This window comes from Danio rerio, chromosome 13 (assembly GCF_052040795.2).
Source record: "Danio rerio strain M-AB ecotype USA chromosome 13, GRCz13ab, whole genome shotgun sequence".
NCBI lineage: Eukaryota > Metazoa > Chordata > Actinopteri > Cypriniformes > Danionidae > Danio > Danio rerio.
The window spans coordinates 15,166,738-15,186,707 of record NC_141033.1 but is presented as its reverse complement, the minus strand read 5'-3'; the positions used below and the strand labels follow the sequence as shown (position 1 = coordinate 15,186,707).

Below are 19,970 nucleotides of genomic sequence, written 5' to 3'. Positions count from 1 at the left end.
AGACACTAGAATGCTTTCTAAAAACAACTAGTAATTATTATCTTAGTAGACAGATCTGCTTTTTATTCATCTTATGTTATAACTAGTCCAAATGGTTCAGTTCCATTAAGATCTTACTAGTAAAATAAAAACTTTGAGTAAGTACTAGTATCTAATAAATGTGTGCTAGAATTTAAGAAGTACTGGTAATTTAGTAAAAGACATGTGTGCCCTAAAGAATAAACACTAGTCTCTAATGAATAAGCACTTAATTGGGGGAAAAAAAGAGTATCTAAAAAATAAGTATTAGTAACTTCATATTAGACACTAGTGCAATTTATTGATTAAATGCTAAATCAGCTAGCCATTCAGCAAACACATTGTAAATATACAGACAAGTTTGAAATGTAAAATGTAGAGTGACCTGATTTTTAATGAATTGATCATGCATTATAATTGGATTCCTTAATGCTTTATGATAACTGTATACGTGTCATCTCATTATTAATCACCTAAAAAACATTTCATTGTAATACTTGACTATTTGTGTTTATACCTTTTAAGATCATTTACAACACCTTAGAATAAGGTTGAAATTAAGCATTAGTTCACCCAAAAATGAAAATGTTATCATCATGTATCACACTCAAGGGGTTCTCATCTTTTATGAATTTATTCTGGTAAACACAAAATATAATATTTCAAAGAATGTTGGAATAAAGCATCCATTTACTTCTATAAAATGTATACCTCAAATAGGGTTTGTAACATTGATGATGTGTAAATGATGATATAATTTTAATTTTGGGTGAACTATCCCTTTACCGGCCTTCATTATCATAGACGACAATATATACAGTAATTCGCTTATTGCATGTTGTTAATTTGTTTCCAGCCCACGCCAATATCAACGTTTTTCCAGGGTTACCTGGGTGCAGTCAGCAGTGCAGTTACTATCGCAGTGAGTTCAAATAATGTAATTTAATTCATGGAAAGAATTTTCTTTTAATCCTTACATTTTAAAATTGCCATTTCAAATATATATGAAAAGGCAGCAACACCAGAAGCTCCAAAAGTATCAAATCGATTTACTTAAAACAGCTGCAATACACACTGTTATTTTGATAATTTTGGAGCTTTTGGTGTTGCTGCATTTTTATATACACTCATCAGCCACTTTATTAGGTACACCTTACTATTACCAGGTTGGACCCACCTTTGCCTTCAGAACTGCCTTAATCTTTTATGGCATAAATTCAAGAAAGTGCTAGAAATACTCCTCAGAGATTTAGATCCATATTGACATAATAGCATCATGAGATCTGGTAAATGTGGAGGCCATTTGAGTACAGTGAACTCATTGTCATGTTCAAGAAACCAGTCTGAGATGATTTATGCTTTATGACATGAGGTGTGTTATCCTGCTGGAAGTAGTCATCAGAAAATGGGTACACTGTGGTCATAAAGGGATATACATGGTCAGCAACAATACTCAGGTTGCCTGTGGCATTGACATGATGCTCGATTGGAACTAATGCGCCCAAAGTCTGCCAAGAAAATATCCCCCACACCATAACACCACTACCACCAGCCTGAACCGCTGATACAAGGCAGTATGGATCCATGCTTTCATGTTGTTGACTCCAAATTCTGACCATACCATCCAAATGTCGCAGCAGAAATCGAGACTCATCAGACCAGGTAACATTTTTCCAATATTCTATTGTTCAATTTTTGTGAGCCTGTGCGAATTGTTGCCTCACTTTCCCATTCTTAGCTTAGGTGTGGACTTCTGCTGCTGTAGTCCATCCACCTCAAGGTTGGATGTGTTGTGTTTTCAGAGATGCTCTTCTGCATACCTCAGTTGTAACGAGTGGTTTTTTGAGTTACTGTTGCCTTTCTATCAGTCTGGCCATTCTCTTCTGATCTCTGGCATCAACAAGGCATTTGTGCACACAAAACTGCCGCTCATTGGATATTTTCTCTTTTTTGGACCATTCTCTGTAAACCCTAGAGATGGTTGTGCGTGAAAATCCCAGTAGATCAGCAGTTTCTGAAATGCTTAGACCAGCCCGTCTGGCACCAACAACCATGCCAAGTTCAAGGTCACATAAATTATTTTTCTTCCCCTTTCTGATGCTGCAGAAGATCTTATTTACAATGTCTACATTCTTAAATGCATTGAGTGGCTGCCATGTGATTCGCTGTTTAGAAATTTGCATTTATGAGCAGTTGGACAGGTGTATCTAATAAAGTGGCCAGTGAGTGTGTAGTTGTCAGTCTGAATAGTTAGCCCTCCACAGATATTAACCCCTATGTGTATTTTTTCCCCAATTTCTGTTCAATCTGAACAGAATAAATAAGCCATTTCTAATAACCAATTTCTTTTTCTTTTATTTTTGTCATGATCACTGTAGTGGTCTAGTATTTAGCTTAAAGTGCAATTTAAAGGCTTAACTAGGTTAATTAGGTTAACTAGACAAGTTAGGGTAATAAGGCAAGTGCTTATATAACAACAGTTTATTCTATAGACATTCAATAAAAAAAAAATAAATATATATATATATATATATATATTTTATATATATATATATATATATATATATATATATATATATATATATATATATATATATATATATATATATATATATATATATATATGGGCTAATAATAATGACCTTTCATTTTTTTCTCTAGAAGAAAAAATATTGTGAAAAATTATTTGCTGTTACGTAATTTGGCAAATATTTGAAAAAGAAAAGAATTACAGGAGGGCGAATAATTTTGACCTCAACTGTACATTTTTGTGCTTTTTGTTTGGTTGAACACCCAGTTGAGATTGATGTGCTTGCTTTAGTTAAATTAAAATGGCCATTTCACACTAACAGAAAAAATATCTTCCATGTCATTTGTTATATCATGATCTTAACTTAAAAAGCCAACAGACCGAAGCTTACAGTATGGCACACAGAGCACTATAACGCCGCTCTTCACATTGCTGAATTGCATACGGCTGTAGTCCCGCCCTCTGTGTTCTCTAGAGCCAATTAGCTGCCCTGCTGGGCAGCAGTTTGATGCCCAGGGGCCTGACAAGCAGAACCAGGGTGACGACAACTACAAATGGCCCCATGCCTGTGAGAAATGCGGAAGGGGGCACTAATTAAAACTACAGTCCCTCTGAAGAGCCCTGCTGGGAAAGGGAAAGCATGTGAATGGCTTTGTTTCTCAGATGTTTGTTAGACAGCCCTTTTACTGGGATGACCAGAGAAACAGCTTAACATAACCTGCCTCGACCTGTCTTGCAGCCCGCAGGGAGTTACGTGCTTTTAAGGTCACTATGAAAACAGATGAACATAACACGATTTTTATGTTTGTCGTATTAGAGTAAGATTATATTGTTGCAATAGACATGAGGCTGAATTTGAATCAGAAGACTGATTCCGTTAGGATTATGTGTGAGATGTCACTATCTAAATAAAGGACAGATAAGTGTAATATGAAGTCAGAGCTGTGGCACACTGGGTAATGCAAATGCTCGGCGCATGTTGCACATCTTTGTTTCTACAGTATGCAAGAAAAGGAGAATTCAGATTCAAAAACCTCTAAGTACCATCTGAAATTTTCTTCTAAAGTAGCATTTTTCTCAGGATCCTGTGTGTAGGTTCACTAATTGATTTTTTTTAGACATAGAATATGTTATATTTATTGCTTTTAAGGTGAAATAACTGAACATAATAATAGGCGGCTATGAAAAATGATTTTAGAAGAATATTTCAGATAGAGGTCTTTGCATCTGAACTCTTCAATTTTCTTATAAAACACACAATAACGGAGGGTTGGTTTTGTGAATTGTGCAGACATTTCAAAGGTGTAATGGCTTTTATATTTAACAAAAAAGTTTTCTCCCCGAGTCACGCCATGGCATATTTGCTATTTACATGGCGGACTTTGTAAGTGGAAAACTGAACACTCTGCTAGCAAGAAAACAGTTAAACAAAGCATCTGTAGCATGAGAATAAAGGATGAGCCTCCACTATTCCACCTTTTGTCTTTACTTATACTCTTTACTTTGATCCTTTACTTTCATGTATATAAAAAAATGGTGTTGTATGCACTCCACTAAAGACATCTATTAGCCTACAAATATTATTTTGTTTGTTAAGCACAAAAATTTGTTTCTAAACCTGGAAAGTTCTATTTTCCAGCAAACGAATAAATGAACAATAATAATGAAGTGTGGTCAAAAAACTTTGGTATCTAAAGACACATCCGCATATGGTGATGCATACGTCTCCAACCCGACAGGTGGACAAATCTAAGCATGTTTTTATTAAAACAAATATAAATATGCATTTAATAAATAATACTGCTAATAATAATACCATTATACAATGCAAATTGTCATGAATAAACTGAAAAGGCCACTTGGAGGTAGTGGTTTTTATTATTTATGTAGAAAATAAGAAATGCAGTAAATAACAATTTAATTATTTTATTTTTTGCCTATGAGTCCACAAAGTGGCGCAAATAGATTTGCAATTTAAACAACGTTGTGCAAAATGTGAAAATTAGGGTTGCGCTGGTCTGAAAATAGCAACAAATCGCGGCAAACACGTCGTTATTGTACTAGGTGTCTGGCCCTTATTCGTATATTCGAAGTCCTTTTCCAAATCACGTACTGTTTATGCACTTGTAAATGAATAAATACCTTTTAGCTGTTTGTTCAAACTACTTTTTAAATATATTTTAATGAACATTTTTTGTGCAAAAACATGTCAGAAATTTACATTGAGTAATAAGATAAAATCCATCATTCATGTATTTAAACCCTGACACCCACACAAACATTTAAAGCAAAAATAATAATAGTAAATAAAATTAACTTAATTAAATAAATAAAATATAAATAATAAAAAATAAAATAAATTAAATTAAATTATAAAAAAAATCATTATATACAAAATTATTTTACAAAAAGGCAGACTATATATTTTTTGTCCAGGCTAAGTCAAGCTTTTAGTCTTAGAGACTTAAAGGTTTCTAGATAATAAAAGAAAGGATCCCAGGTCTGATAAATATGGGAAAAGTTTGTACTTCATAGCTGTGGAGAAAGCCTCAAGTGTTATTTTGTTGCAGGCTGCAAGCAGCCATTGTTTTAAACTGGGGGTTCTTCATTAATCCACTTTACAAGGATAAGTGTTGGGGAAAGTTACTTTAAAGTAATGCATTACAATATTGAGTTACTCCACCAAAAATTAACTAATCCCTTAGTTACTTTTTATGGAAAGTAATGCAGTATACATTACTTTTGAGTTACTTTTGTGTTACTTTTCCTTACCTGGAGGTTTGATCTCTCTCAGAACTTGCAGGTGTTTTTTCACCTTTTTAATATAGTAATTAACTATCACCTATATGACCTGCACCTTCATTTTCCTTTAAAAAATGTAAGATTATATTTTGAGAACTTTCTGAGTCAAGAGCTATACATGCTGTGCATATAGATAAAAGCATGTCAAGTAATGTGTTTGTTACTTTTGTATGTTTTGTGTTATTAGTTCACTGTCTGTTGAGATAAAGACTGAAATAAAAACTATGAGTACTATCATGAAATAATTTATATTCAAGCAAAAACAGATTTTAAACCTTTAAAATGTTTAATAACAAAATTAACGGTAATACGATAAAAACATCCCCAAAACAAAACAAATCTTTAATTTAAACATTGAATAAATTGCTTCACAAGTTCTTAACAAATGTGCAAATCATTTCCCAAAAGAGAAAAAAATCTTACAATAGTTGCTTCTACTTCAGACATAGGCTGCATCTCCTCAATAAAAATAAAAGCAAAAACCTTCTGTTTGAATTTAGTTTAATTAAATGCTTTATCTGGAGAACTGATGTCAATTATTTGTTGTTTAGCTGGAGGTGGGGTGCGGGTGTAGTGCTGCACATTGTTTTTTTTTTTTTTTTCAACTGTTTTTTGCAGTTGACAAGAGTTTTACTTATACACATAATCTACACTTAACAACTATACACCTTTTTTCTTCGATGAGTTTAAAATAAGAATCAATTGCAAAAATGCAAGTTGCCGGTCTGACATTATTTCTGTTTCTGACTGTCTGTAGTGATAACAGACAAATAAATTGTTTATTTTAACCGGCTCTATCAGTGAACTGGTTGAACCAGTTCATTAATTGAGCTGCTGTAAAACGGTTTGGTTTTTCAGTAAGCACAAACATACTCCCTCTGACTCAAAATAAACCACAATCCCAAATTATTCAGTTACTAGAACAGTACATTGACTTATCTGCTGTGAAAAAGGAGACATGATGATGATGATGATGATGATGAGTGCTAGCCGACTGTTTGTTTTCTCGTAGCACGCTTTCTCATCAAGTGTATGATTCAACCTGACTAAGGTCATTTTTAATTCGCAATATATTTTGTAAAAGCCATTTAAGCGAGGTTAAAAAAACTTGTTAATTTTTTTAAAAGCAACTTAAATAAAATTACTTCGTTTTAAAAATAATGCATTTTATTACTCGTTACTTTGAAAAAATAATATTATTACATAAAGTATGTTACTTATAACGCATTACCTCAACATTAACAAGGATACATATCCAAACAAAGTAATCCAAAATATGTAGAATCTCTTGTTCAAACTTTGTATTTTTAAAATAAAAATCACAATTTCAATGATCAATCATTGAAATCACACCATTTAAATTTGTAAAAACAATTAAGTTAACTTAATTTGTGTTTGGACAACATGAATTGTGTAGAAGCCTGCATTTTTTACAGTGTGTTATGCTATAAAAATGAATATTAATAAAATAAAAAATGAGTCCTGAAACGTTGTGTATGTGTGCACAGGTGGGGCTGAATGTCCTTATTAAGAGAGCTGAGCATTTCAGTCCGGCTACGAGGATCCTGGTCCAGCGGTTCATCCCATTCCCTGCTGTCGGTATGTATGTGCGTGTTTATGTTTGTGTTAGCGATGAATATGAGCTTAATTTGCTGCCACGCACCTCTTAATCTGCCCTGTTGTGTTCATGACACCAATCAGCCAACCGCTTCCTGTCACGTGATTATGCTAAACTGCTTATTATTAAAGCATAAAATGATCACGAAATTAATTAGCACATACAGTTTTCAATCTGCTTCTTTGCCGTCATTGCATTTGTAATGACACTGGGTTTCTAAATGAGCATTAAAACTGGAGCGTTTGTTTATTGTTGTTCAGCTCATGTGCTGTTTTGATGAATCCGCGACGCTGCTGAAATGTTATCTCAGTGTTGCATTAGTGTTCTGAGACTCAAACAGGTCCACAGGGGCTGAAGGAGACTGTCCCACAATGCCTCGGGGACGCTTGGCTGTAATTAAATTGTTTTGCTCCCCCTTTAATTAAATCAGCAGGTTGGCCCTCACCTCTGGGCAGGGGTAACGGGACCTTGTTATCTCTCGGCTGCCGCTCTCTAATTGGTTAATTAGGCCTAAAGTGCTCTCTGTGTTAGCGCTGGGTTCCCCATCTCCAGGCCGCCATTTTGTTGTTGTTCTTCTTCTTATTTTTCTGTACTTAGTTGTAAAAGGCAATTAAATGGGGTTAATGGAACACAGCGGAGACAGTTTTGCAGTCGAATTTATATATATTATTATATAGATATATTATTTATGTACAGAAACTTCATTTGTTTATCATTATTACACTTTTAAAGGTTTTGATTACATATATTAAAAAGGGGAAACATTTCTTTTCCATTTTGTGCTGTTTACTAAGGTCCAGTTATAATGTTTTCAGGGTTTTTACACCAATTTTTTTTTTTTTTTTTTTAGAATTTATAAATAATAGGGCTGTTTTGTTGTTGTTGTTGTTGTTGTTGTTGTTGTTGCTCTTATTTGTTAGTATTTAGTTGTTAAAGGCAATTAAAGGCAGTTATTGGAACAAGCAGACGGGTTTCCAGTTGAATTTAAATTATTGAATAATTATTTTAGATTATAATTATATAGATATATTATTTATATATGTATGTAGGGAAGCTTCATTTGTTTATCATTGTTTTTACACTTTTGAAGGTTTTGCCTAAATATATAGAAAAGGGGTTCATATATTAATTTTTTTTTTCATTTTTTGCTGTTCTCTGAGATCCACTAATAATGTTTTCATGGGTTTTACACCAAAAAAAAAAAAAAAAATGATAAGTAATAGGGCTGTTTTGTTGTTGCTATTATTTTTTAGTATTTAGTTGTAAAAGGCAATTAAAGGCATTTAACAGAACACAGCAGAGATTCGTTGGCAGTTGAATTTAGACATATTGTGATTATATCGATATATTATTTATATATATAGGGAAGCTTATTTGTTTATCATTGTTATTACACTTTGAAAGGTTTGACTAAATATATTAAAAAAGGGGTTCATAAACTACAATTTTTATTTTTATTTTGTAGTGTTCTTTGAGGTCCACTCATAATGTTTTCAGGCTTTTTACACCAAATAAAAGAATGTTAAATACCTTCTGTACGGTTTTGATCCTTTATTGCAACACATTGTTTTAATAAATGTGCAGATTGTTGACTTGGATGTTTATGCCCGCTGATATGATTGGATGACATTTAAATAAAAGACAGTTTTATGTCTTTTGTGAACTTTTGCATGCATGTATGTTTGACTTAGAATGATTTTTCATAGATGGATGCTTCTGTGATTTACGTTAAAATGCATAAATACTGATTGTATATCAAACAATCTGTAATAACAGACAAAGCAGTAGTAAAATAGTAAAATGTAATTTTCAGTTAAATTTTTTCTGATTTTTTTTTTCTTTAAATCAGCACAGGAAAAGTCTAATTAAAGTCAAACATATTTTTGGAGGGCTGGTGCCACCCTCTGCCACCTCTTTAGAACCGGCACTGCAGAGCTAAACAGTCCACTACATAGAAGTAGGTGTTGATCTACTGTGAAGGCGGAGTTTAGAAACATAATAGTGGCATATTCTCAACCTATCCTATTGGCAGATTGCCTACAATGGGAGCTGGTTTTAGACTAATAAGAGAGTTTTTAGGTCTGACACTGATCTCTTATTTGTTAAAAGAAAGGGAAGATTGCTTTCATGATCCTTTTGAAACACTTAAAATGCAACCTTATGAATTTATCAGTCTTTTGTATCATAAAGTTGCAAGCATGTTGCAGATTGTGAAAAGACTGTTTGACTGAATCTGAAACCCTATCAGGTGAAAAAAAAATTATGCATTTTAAAGATTTCAAATATAGTGCACTAATAATATTTCTATGTATATGCATGCACGATATTGGGGAAATCTGACATTGTGATATTTTGTATTTCTGCTATATATTGCGATGCGAAAGATTTCTTCATTTTAGATCGATTGGGGTTATTTTGTAGGGGACTGGATTTTGAATAATATATAACAAATAACTAAACAAGAAAACAGCTGAAGTCAGAATTATTAGTCCCCCTGAATTATTAGCCTTGTTTATTTTTCCTAATTTCTGTTTCACTGAGAAAAGATTATTTCAACGCATTTCTAAACACAATTATTTATTTTATATTTACCATGATGACAGTACATAATATTTAACTAGATTTTTTTCAAGATACTTCTATACAACTTAAAGTGAAACTTAAAGGCTGGAGAGACATTTATAGGCAGGAAGGGTAGCTAGCGTTTCTTCCCATGCTGATAAACTTCCTGTGAACAGTTAATGTGACTTTTTTTCCATTTTATACAGTTCATTTTACAGTATCGATGTTGTTATGTAATTAAAATGCAATCAGTTAAATGGACTTTGGCATTCATTTAGTTGCTCAAGCATAAAACGAGACAAAAAGCCGTTTACTCGCACGCACCCATCAGAATCGGCAGGCTAGTGCAGAAGCTTCATTGAATATACTGGGGTAAAATCAATGTTCATATTTTTAAGACATGGCAGGGGGAAATGTAATTTAATGCAGTGCTTTACAATCTGAGACCCACTTTATATCGAATATCACTTAGCCAGTGGAGATCGCTGATTTTTAATGAAAACAGACTTCAAACGCGGCGATTTTGTACTTGCATACAGTTCACCGGAAGCGCTTAACCAAGGTTACTGACAATTTAAAAGTCCTATAGCATAATTCCGCATATGCCCCATTAGGCAAGTTATTGTATAATGATAATTTTGACCTTAAATATTTTTTTAAAAAAATTCAAAACTGCTTTTGTTTTAGCCTAAATAAAACAAATAAGACTTTCTTTCTCCAGAAGAAAAAATATTATCAGACATACTGTGAAAATGTCCTTGCTCTGTTAAACATCATTTGGGAAATATTTAAAAAAGGAACAAAAATTCAAAGGGGGTTTAATAATTTTGACTTCAATTGAATATAAATAAACTATAGTAAAGTTAAAAGTGAATTACAGTTTTCTGGAGAGTCTAACAGTATTCAGATACAGATATTGAACAATCAACACTGCATAGTTTTTATTGTTTATAATGTAATTTTTATTAAAGTTACAAACATTATAATTTATTTTGGCCGGATGTTTTAAACTTTGTAGTGTTGAAATTATTGCACATTCACAGGCTTTAACGGGATAGTTCAGACAAAAATGGAAATTTACTCACTATTTATTCACCCTTCACTTGTTTCAAACATTTGAGTAATTAAAATATCTTTTTTTTGTGTGTTCAATATGAAATAGAAACTCATAAACATTTGAAAATAGTGAGTAATGTTTAATATTTGGGTGAACCATTATTACTGTATTATAATTGTGCATTGATCACAATAAACAATAATGCCAACTCAACATTGAAGATCCTGTGATGTGACTATTGCAGATGCACACATAGCAAAATCGATGCTGACATGATTTATTGTGCAGCCTTAATATATGTAATTTCATGTTTTTTGTTTTTTTTTACTTTCTGTTGTTATTCACAGTATGACTGAAAATGTATGTCCCACTGCAAACAAAAGATATGTTACAAGCTAAGTTATTGAAAGATGATTACAGAAATGGTATCTATTTCAGTGTTTTTTATGCAATGATTTGAGTAAATTAATAAACTGTATTTAATAAGTGTGACTTAAAACATTTGCATTGTAATGACAACAGAATACAATGTAATTAAAGTGCTAGTGCTACAATTACAGTCTTCATCAGATTTAATTTGCTTGTACATTTTGCTAGCGAGACAATTTAATACATTTCAGTGTCAAAGGAAAATGTGAGTCAGGTTTGGTAGAACAACAATTTGTTAATCTTACATATGAATATAAATGAATTTAATTTTAACTAATACATATATTACGTATTTTTATAATTATTCAATTATTAACATTTTTTCACTATGAAAGAATTATACTTTGAAATGCTGTTAACACTTCAATATTGTACAATTAAATCATAATAAGTTATGAGTATGTTCAATAGAGCCACACTTTTAATGAAATACATACAAATGCTTATGAAATTACATTCCTCATTGTGGATGTTTAAAATACCTTGTATTGATTTGTTTAGCATCTTTAGATTAAATAAACTGTAAAGCTATTCAAACCAAATTGGGCTAAATTATAGACAAAACCAACCCCTGTTTTAAAAATGGGTTACAAGATATTAAAAATAGTAATAATTAAAAATAACAAATTTGAATCGAAAAACCTAAAATTTTAGATAGTATAAAACAGGACATGGTTCATGTCAGAATTAGCATGTGTTTGTTTCTTTGTTCTCGATTTTTGTTTTTTCTGTTGTGTGTGTGTATGTGTGTGAGTGGGTGTGGTTAATTGTCCTGGGTCTGAACCCCTCAGAGGTGAATAGCTATTTACTCAGCCAATTAACTCAGCCCCACAACACTGCAGCTCTGAACACTGATAACTCACAACACACAGCCTGTAAATTAAAAAGGCTTCAGGCTCTCTTTATTTCTCCGTTTCTCTCTCACTCAAAACACCCACACCAATCTCAACACATGCCACAGATGATAATGCCAGGAAGTAAATCATTATTCTAATCATTTTCCCACTTGTAATTCATGTGTGCACTTTGACATGACCATATGAAGCTATTTGTTTTATATCCAGTTAACCCCTCTTAGCGCAGGCGTTCCAGATCAAGACTGTTTTCTGGCTTTGATTGCTTTTATTTCAATTTCCACTGGTGGCGACTCTCTAACAGATTATTAGTGCTCTGTTCAGTGTTGGATATGTATGGCACAGGAGGGTGGAGTACGATCCAATCTAGCAGAACTGTTTGTCATATTTGGAAGTGATAGAAATTTTCTTTTGCTAAAAAATCAAGGTATAAAATTTTCACCAGTTTTGGGTGAAATTTATTCAGGTCCATTTAGAGAAAACCATTTTAGCGAACACATTGATTCTGAATATTTAAGTTTTGTGTGATTGGCTTATGAAAATGTCAGTTTATGATCATATATGTGACTTTGGACCACCAAATGAGTTGTTGCACAGATGTATTTTTAGCAATAAACAAAAATTTACTGTATATGGGTCAAATTATAGATTTTATAGATATTATTTGCATTTTATGTCTTTTATGGCATGAACACATTCAGTTTATAGCTGCACATTTAATCATTGAAAGATTGATAAAAGCGTTAGGTCATTTATGCCATTGGCGATGAGCAATGTGCCGGCATAGTGATCCTCCGCCTTGCACCCGTCTTAAACCCGCTCGTGAAAAATGCACACCGTTTACACTAATGCGACTTAGTTTTAAAATGGCATTTCAGAATGAAAACAATCAACATCCACACTGGCTTTCATCTAGCATTTCTGAACAGCCCTCTTTCCACACTACACTGCTGAAAATGCATTTGGATTTGCACATAAAAAAATAAACTTTTTATTTGATAAAAGATGCACAAAAACTATGATGTAAACACTTTTATTGTACAAATTCCAGTATGCGCAATAAAAAGTTATGTGATTTTGTTATAGGAGATCATGTGATGTTAAAAAAATGAATGGACAAACCAGCAGCTTTTCTTTTTGCAACAAACTCCATTTTTGCTGTTGATATTTGGTGCCAGATAATTCAGAAAGTGACGATTTTGTTTACTTTGACTTTGATATTTTATGCGATAATCCAGTTTTGCACATAAAGTTAATTCTCATTTTTGGAAGGAAACATAGCTACAGACAAACTCAAACTGTCATGCGCTCGTCTGAGCTCCAGGCAGTCAGCGGGTCAGTACACTGCTTCAATCTTTCGCATTCACGCTTTTACTTAGTAATTTTAGCGAAAACCTCAGACACTGTTGGTTGGTTCCTTTTGGTTGTACACCTTTTTTTACCAACCAAGTTTTTCTTTGCCCTAATAATGACAGATCACTTTGCCTATACTCATGCCAGAGTGCCATGGAAAAAGTGATTGACTGGTGGTAATTTGTGTGTAACTTATCTTTATTTATTTAAGATTAGGTAAAACAAAGACCACGTTCAGGTTGTTGAAATGGTAGGCTACAAATGAATTATTTGTTATAAATTAATTAATTATTTATAAATAATTAATTCACTGCCACCTATGATGACAATGCCATTGTCCGTCGCGATGTTTCACATTAGACATTGTACGATGCCAAATTGGTCGACATCGCCCAAGCCTATTTGAGATCCAAATTCAAACACCCATGCAACCTAAACTATAAATGATCAATATTTGCATATGTTTATTAATCCTCTGATGTGCTGCATTCAAGTCTGTGTCGAACAGAGATTCAAATATGGGTAAGGTAAATTGTCCATAAAGTATGTGTGCGAATGAGTGTGTATGGATGTTTTCCAGTGATTATTGCAGCTGGAAGGGCATCTGCTGCGTAAAACATATGCTGGAAAAGTTGGCGGTTCATTCAAATTATTGAAAAGTTACAAATAATCAAATAACACAGAAGTACTGGTATAATAGTTTATAGTTCAGATATAAACACTGATGTTTATAATACGCTCAATCAAAGTTGTGGCAATTACATTGTTTAACCATTACGTTTATTTTTTTGTCCAATTTCTCTTTAACAGAGAGAAGATTTTTTCAACACATTTTTTTAACATAATAGTTTTAACAACACATTTTTAATAACTGATTTATTTTATCTTTGTCATGATGGCTGTACATAATATTTAACTAGATATTGAAGGCTTAACTAGGTTAATTAGGTTAACTAGGCAGGCTAGGGTAATTAGGCAATTTATTGTATAACGATGGTTTGTTCTTTAGACAATCAAAAAAATATATATAGCTTAAAGGGGCTAATAATTTTGACCTTACTAAACAACTAAGACATTCGCCAGAAGTAAAAAATATTATCAAACATCATGTGAAAATTTTAATTTCCTTGCTCTATTAAACTTAATTTGGAAATATATACAGCATACAAAAAAGATCTTCAAAAATAATTCTGATTTCAACTGTATCAGAATATCATCAATAGTTTTTAAATAATATTTAGCATTCATAGTAGTAATACAAATAATATAGATAATACTAAAGTTGGTGATGATAAATGTTATAGTCTAGATGGTAAATGTAATAGTCTCTGATGATGGTAACTGTGATGTCAATAATAATGAAGGTGATGTAATAGCCATAGTAATAAAAAGTTGATCTTAAACATTATATCGAAACCCTAAAAGACATTCAAAATTAAATAAAATCTCCAAGGATGTATGTAATTTTAGAAATGATTTTCTTATGTGAATTTCTTTTTTATTCACAATTTTATTTATTTTATTATTTTATATTGTATGTTGATTTGTTCCTGTGATGTGAAAAATTGTAAGCACTGTATTCCTCAATTTTTTGTATGCTGTTGTTATTGTTATGCAATAAAAAAAAAAATAAATAACCATAGTAATAATGGGGGGAAGGGGGCATTCCAAGAAATATTAACAAGTATAAAAGATGCATAAAGAATCACAGTAATGCTGTTTTATGTAAATGTGTATTTTCCCATGCATTTTATGTGATATCTGTGGTTTGTCTTTGGACTTCATGATTTATTTATTTTTTTCCGTTTGTATGTGTGTGCAACGTTGTAATTGCTTTGTATGCTTTTATATGTTTGTAATTGTAATTTAGCGTTTAGCTGATTTGTAGTTGTTTTGTTTAGTTTTCTTTTCATCATTTAGGCATGCTTTATATAAGCCTTTTGGGTTTCCACCTCTCCCTGCACAATAGGGCTTGTACTACCTTGTAAAACATATTTTGCTCACTTAAATTAACTGTTTGGGTCTTTTTAACTTGCATCAATTAAGACTAAAAACATCAAGTAATTTTTTTTCAACTTAAAAGACAAGATTAACTTTTTAAATTAAATTAAAGTAAAAACAGTTGTTATGACTTTTTATTATGTCATTTAATACATTGCCGCAAAATATTAGGAAAAATTGACATCGCAACATTTTCTTGTCTACGAAGCATATGAAACCTTTTTCTTCACCAGCTGGCTAAAATACTTTGAAGCATTCATTATTTTACAATGATTGCAGTGATTTTTGTGATATTCTGCATAATCTGTCAAAAGATGATACAAAAGATACAGATATTGAATAATCAAATGTAAAATAACACTTTACAGTCTTCACTTTAAACATAATTTTTTTTTTTTTTTTGCTGCTTCAAGCTACTTTTTAAAATGAACTGAATCAACACAATTCTTGAGTTTTTTCTGGACAACTTATTTTTTTTATGTTCAATCCACTTAAATTTGTGAAAGTAATTAAGTTAACTTAAACGATTTGTGTTGGGACAACATGAAGGAATTGTGTGGAAGCATTTTTTTTTACAGTAAATTAAATTAATCTTAAGCTACAAATGCTATCTTTTTTTGCAAGTGAATCATATGAAACTCAAATGTGTTTACTTAGCAACAAAAAATGCGTCCATTATGGGTCAGTTTTGCAATAAAGCTACAAATGACATCCATTATAGTGCCTGGCCACCTTTAGGGCTCTATTTTAAAGGGCCATGAAACCCCCTCGTTTCAGCAGGGTGTTTTCACACCTCTACTTTGGAAAAAGTCAGAATAGTGGGCATGTCCAGCTCTGTTTAGGGGGGAGTGTCAGAGGAAGAAAAGTGAGATGGTGTGGGAGTGTCTATTTGGGCACGCGCGAGTTTCAGAGTCAAAATACACACACACACACACAGGAGAAAGTGATGGTGTTTAACCTACATGGACATCTGTGGTCGAATTATTTGCCAAATTATTAAATGGTGGACTAACTGCAGTTTGGCTCTTTCATTCAGGGAATTCATTCATGCCCCTCGCGACAAACGAGATATTTGATTCGAGGAACTGCTCTAAGCGTGTATTTTTCATGCAATGTTTTAATACCGCATGGCGAATGAGAGAAAAAAAACCTCCACGTTTCCTGGAAACTTAGATGCACATGGCAGGTAGCGTCAGAAAGCTGCGTGTGTTATTCAGGTCACTAAATGCGGTGAAAACCCTACACAAGGTTTAAGTTTGGTTGTGGTGCTAACATGTTTACACTCTGTGCAATGGTTAACTTAGTTCGATACGAACAAACTGAATAAACAAAGAGCACTGGTTGCTCACTTACCAAATCTGTAGAGACAGGACAATCACCAGCAACTAGAGCCGCGTCTTTATTAAGAGAATACTACAAGAGAATCCGGATCTCAGCACTTGCAGATGAGAACAGCTCTTAGGTAAACAATAATCCTCCTTAGACACGTAAGTTATTGATGTCGAGCGTCGCGTACACTGTAAATCCACACGTGAGTCTGAGCTCTCACAGAGAGAAAATGAAAACGAAACTTTACTGCAGCAAACTATAAAAGCAACAATTCACTCTTGTTTTGCCAATACAATGTGGTGTGAGTGTCGTCTAAACACTGTGACAGTAATGAATATTAATGAAGTTGCACAATAGAGCGCGCTGATTGGTTTGAACCAAGCCTTACTCATGCATTAATGCATCAAACTGTAAGACGTAATAAGACACACTCTGGCACAGATGCCCAGTCTGCACGCTGGAATACAACGCTATTATGTCATGACCGTGACGCAGCTTCAAAAATTCGTTTCAAACCGGAAGTACGAATTTGCTTGAAATAACGCAAAAACAACCAATTTACACTTTTTAGTGAAATGTAGGTGTCCTAATAGTGTTTATAGCAGTGTGGGACACGTATACGACTGTCAACAGCTCAAAAAATGTGTTTTGGTGTTTCGTGACCCTCCAGGTGCAAAGTCTAAAGTGCATGGCGCAAAAGCATTAAGTGTTTACCTGAATCCATTTTTGCTATTTTAAGGACAGAAAAATATAGCTCCCCTTCGAATGGGGAACTCCAATGCTATTAGTGGATTTGAACTATGAATCCACGAATGGGAGATTTCGTTTCAGAAAGCCAATTGTCTAAAAGAGTATGTAACGGGCCAATGACATGCTAATGAAGCCTCAGTGGCTTATACGCACAATCAGACTCAGCTATGCGATTCACTTTGCGAAACGGCTTCAGAAGTTCATGGGTGTGTATTCACCAGGGTCAGCCCCCTGTCTGCCCCTGTCTTGTGATAGGAGATTGCTGCACAAGCTGCCGTTCAGAATGCTCACGTAGAAGCGCATCCTCCGGTGCGTTCGTCCTCTGGATTGGTTTGCAGCAATAGACTTGAAGGACGCGTATTTCCATGTCTCCACTCTTCTCCGCCACCACCAGTTCTGCGGTTTGCGCAGTTCTCCCCTTCGAGCTCTCTCTGTCTCCGCGGGTCCTCACCAAGCTCGCGGAGGATGCCTTAGCGCCCCTTCGGCTCGTGGGCATCCGCATACTCAATCATACTCAACCACTGGCTGATTTTAGCCCACTCTCGGAGCAATTGATTATGCACAGAGACAAGGTGCTCCCGCACCTCCACCTGTTGGGGTTTCAGGTCAACCGAGAAAAGCGCAAACTCGCCCAGAGGATCTCTTTTCTCAGCGTGCCTCTCCGGAGAGCGCGCTCAGCTGATGCTGAACTGTCTGAGAGACAGCAAAATAGTGGTCCCACTGAAATTATTTCATCCGCAGCCGCTTCACGCCTCTCAGATTACTACATATGAGACCACTCCAGCACTGGCTTACGATCGAGTCCCCAGATGCGCATGGCACGTGCGCGCACACCGAGTCTCTGTACTGCGCTGTGTTCGCTCTCGCCGCATGTCTCAGCTCGCCCGCCGTCTGCTCCTCTGGAGTCATCCGCGGCTGAAATCGCTGCGCGCCATTTACATTTCAGGCAAGCTTAACCGTGCAGCTGATGTGCTCTAACGGCAGCCTTTACGTCCTGGTAAATGGAGACTCCACCCCGAGTCTGTTCAGCTGAAATGGGCGCGATTCGGGGGAGCCCAGATTGTTCTGTTTGCATCCCCCGAGAACGCTCATTGCCAGTTGTTCTTTTCCCTGACCGAGGGCTCTCTCGGCACGGATGCACTGGCTCTCAGCTGGCCTCGGGGCATGCGCAATACGAGTTTTCCCCAGTGAGCCTGCTCGCGCAGTTACTGTGCAAGGTCAGGGGGGGGACGAGGAACAGGTTGCTGATTGCGCCCCTCTGGCCCAACCGGACCTGGATGTCTGAGCTCTTCCTCCTCGCGATGGCCCTCCCCTGGCAGATCCCTTTGAGAGAGCACCTACTCTCTCAGGGACAGGCACCATCTGGCACCGTCGCCCCGATCTTTGGAACCTCCACGGGTGGTCCTTAGACGCGAGGAAGACTTAGGTAACCTACCGATTGCGGTGGTTAATACGTCACTTGGGCTAGAGCCCCCCCCCTCGAGCGCGCCTATGCCCTGAAGTGGAGTCTATTCACTGAATGGTGCATCTCTCGCTGAGAAGACCCCCGAAATTAGCCAGATCAGCATTGTGCTTTCTTACACCAAGAGAAGTTGGAGAGCAGGCTGTCGCCCTCCACACTTAAGGTTACGTGGCTGCCATCTCCGCTCTCATGGTGCGGTGACTGGCAGCACCGTAGGAACGCATAACTTCATCATCCGGTCCCTCAGAGGCACTAGGCAAATTAATCCACCCTGCCCCCTTCTCATGCCCTCTTAGGATCTCGCCCTCATTCACACGAGCCTGCGTCAGATCCCTTCGATCCTCAACTCAGTATCTTTAAGATTTCTGTCCCTGATGACAGCTCTGCTGGTCGCGTTGATATCGATTAGAGGGTCGGGGACCTGGAGGCATTTTTCGGTCAGTGACTCGTGCCTGTAATTCGGGCTGGCTTACTCTCACATTCCTGAGACCCCGCCTGGGATATGTGCCAAGGTTCCTACTACTCCGGTTTAATACCAGGTAGTGAGCCTGCAAGCGCTGCCCCCGGAGGAGGCAGTCACAGCCTTACTTATCCAGTTCGTGCTTTGCGTATTATCTGGACCGCACTCAGAGCTTAGATCATCTGAGCAGCTCTTTGTCTTTTATGCGGTCGGCAGCAGGGAAGTGCCGAATCGAAACAGAGTTGGCCCACTGGTTAGTGCATGCCATCTCTCTCGCTTATCAAAGCTAAGGTGAGCCGTGTCCCCCGAGAGTGTGTGCGCACTCCACTCGGAGCTTCGCATCCTCTTGGGCGCGTGCACCCGGCGCCTTTCTAACAGACATCTGTAGAGCTGCGGGCTGGGCGACACCTAATACATTTGCACAGCCGGTTTCCTCAAGGGTATTAGGTAACCCTTGGTGACTGAGGAAACAATTCCGTTAGGTGTTGAAACACGCCTGCTGCGCCATTCTCCCTAACACGGAGATACGTGCACCTTTTTATCTGTCAGTAAAGTTCCCTGTCAGGTGAGCCCTGCAGATTCCTCCAAGGCCCCCAGCACTGACTTAGCGGAGGAGTCACTTGCTGGCCCACTACGTTGTAGGTCTGCCCGCTGGTCAGCCCGCGTTTTGGGTATAGGTGCCCGCTATGCGTGATCCCCACTAGGCGATCCCATATGCTTATTCAGCCACGGTGCAGTCCCCCCT

General features: G+C 35.8%; 1 protein-coding gene across 12 annotated transcripts in view; it reads left to right on the top strand.

Annotated features, from left to right (window-relative positions):
* The window catches only part of sfxn5a (sideroflexin 5a), a 66,173-nt gene that overhangs the window by 16,660 nt on the left and 29,543 nt on the right, over positions 1-19,970 (top strand). For 6 of the 12 annotated variants that reach the window (XM_087278104.1, XM_087278111.1, XM_087278105.1 and 3 more), the window contains 2 exon segments: positions 875-940; positions 6,859-6,949. In XM_087278104.1, the coding sequence (XP_087134230.1) occupies positions 875-940; positions 6,859-6,949 (157 nt within the window). 12 annotated transcript variants of the gene reach the window in all.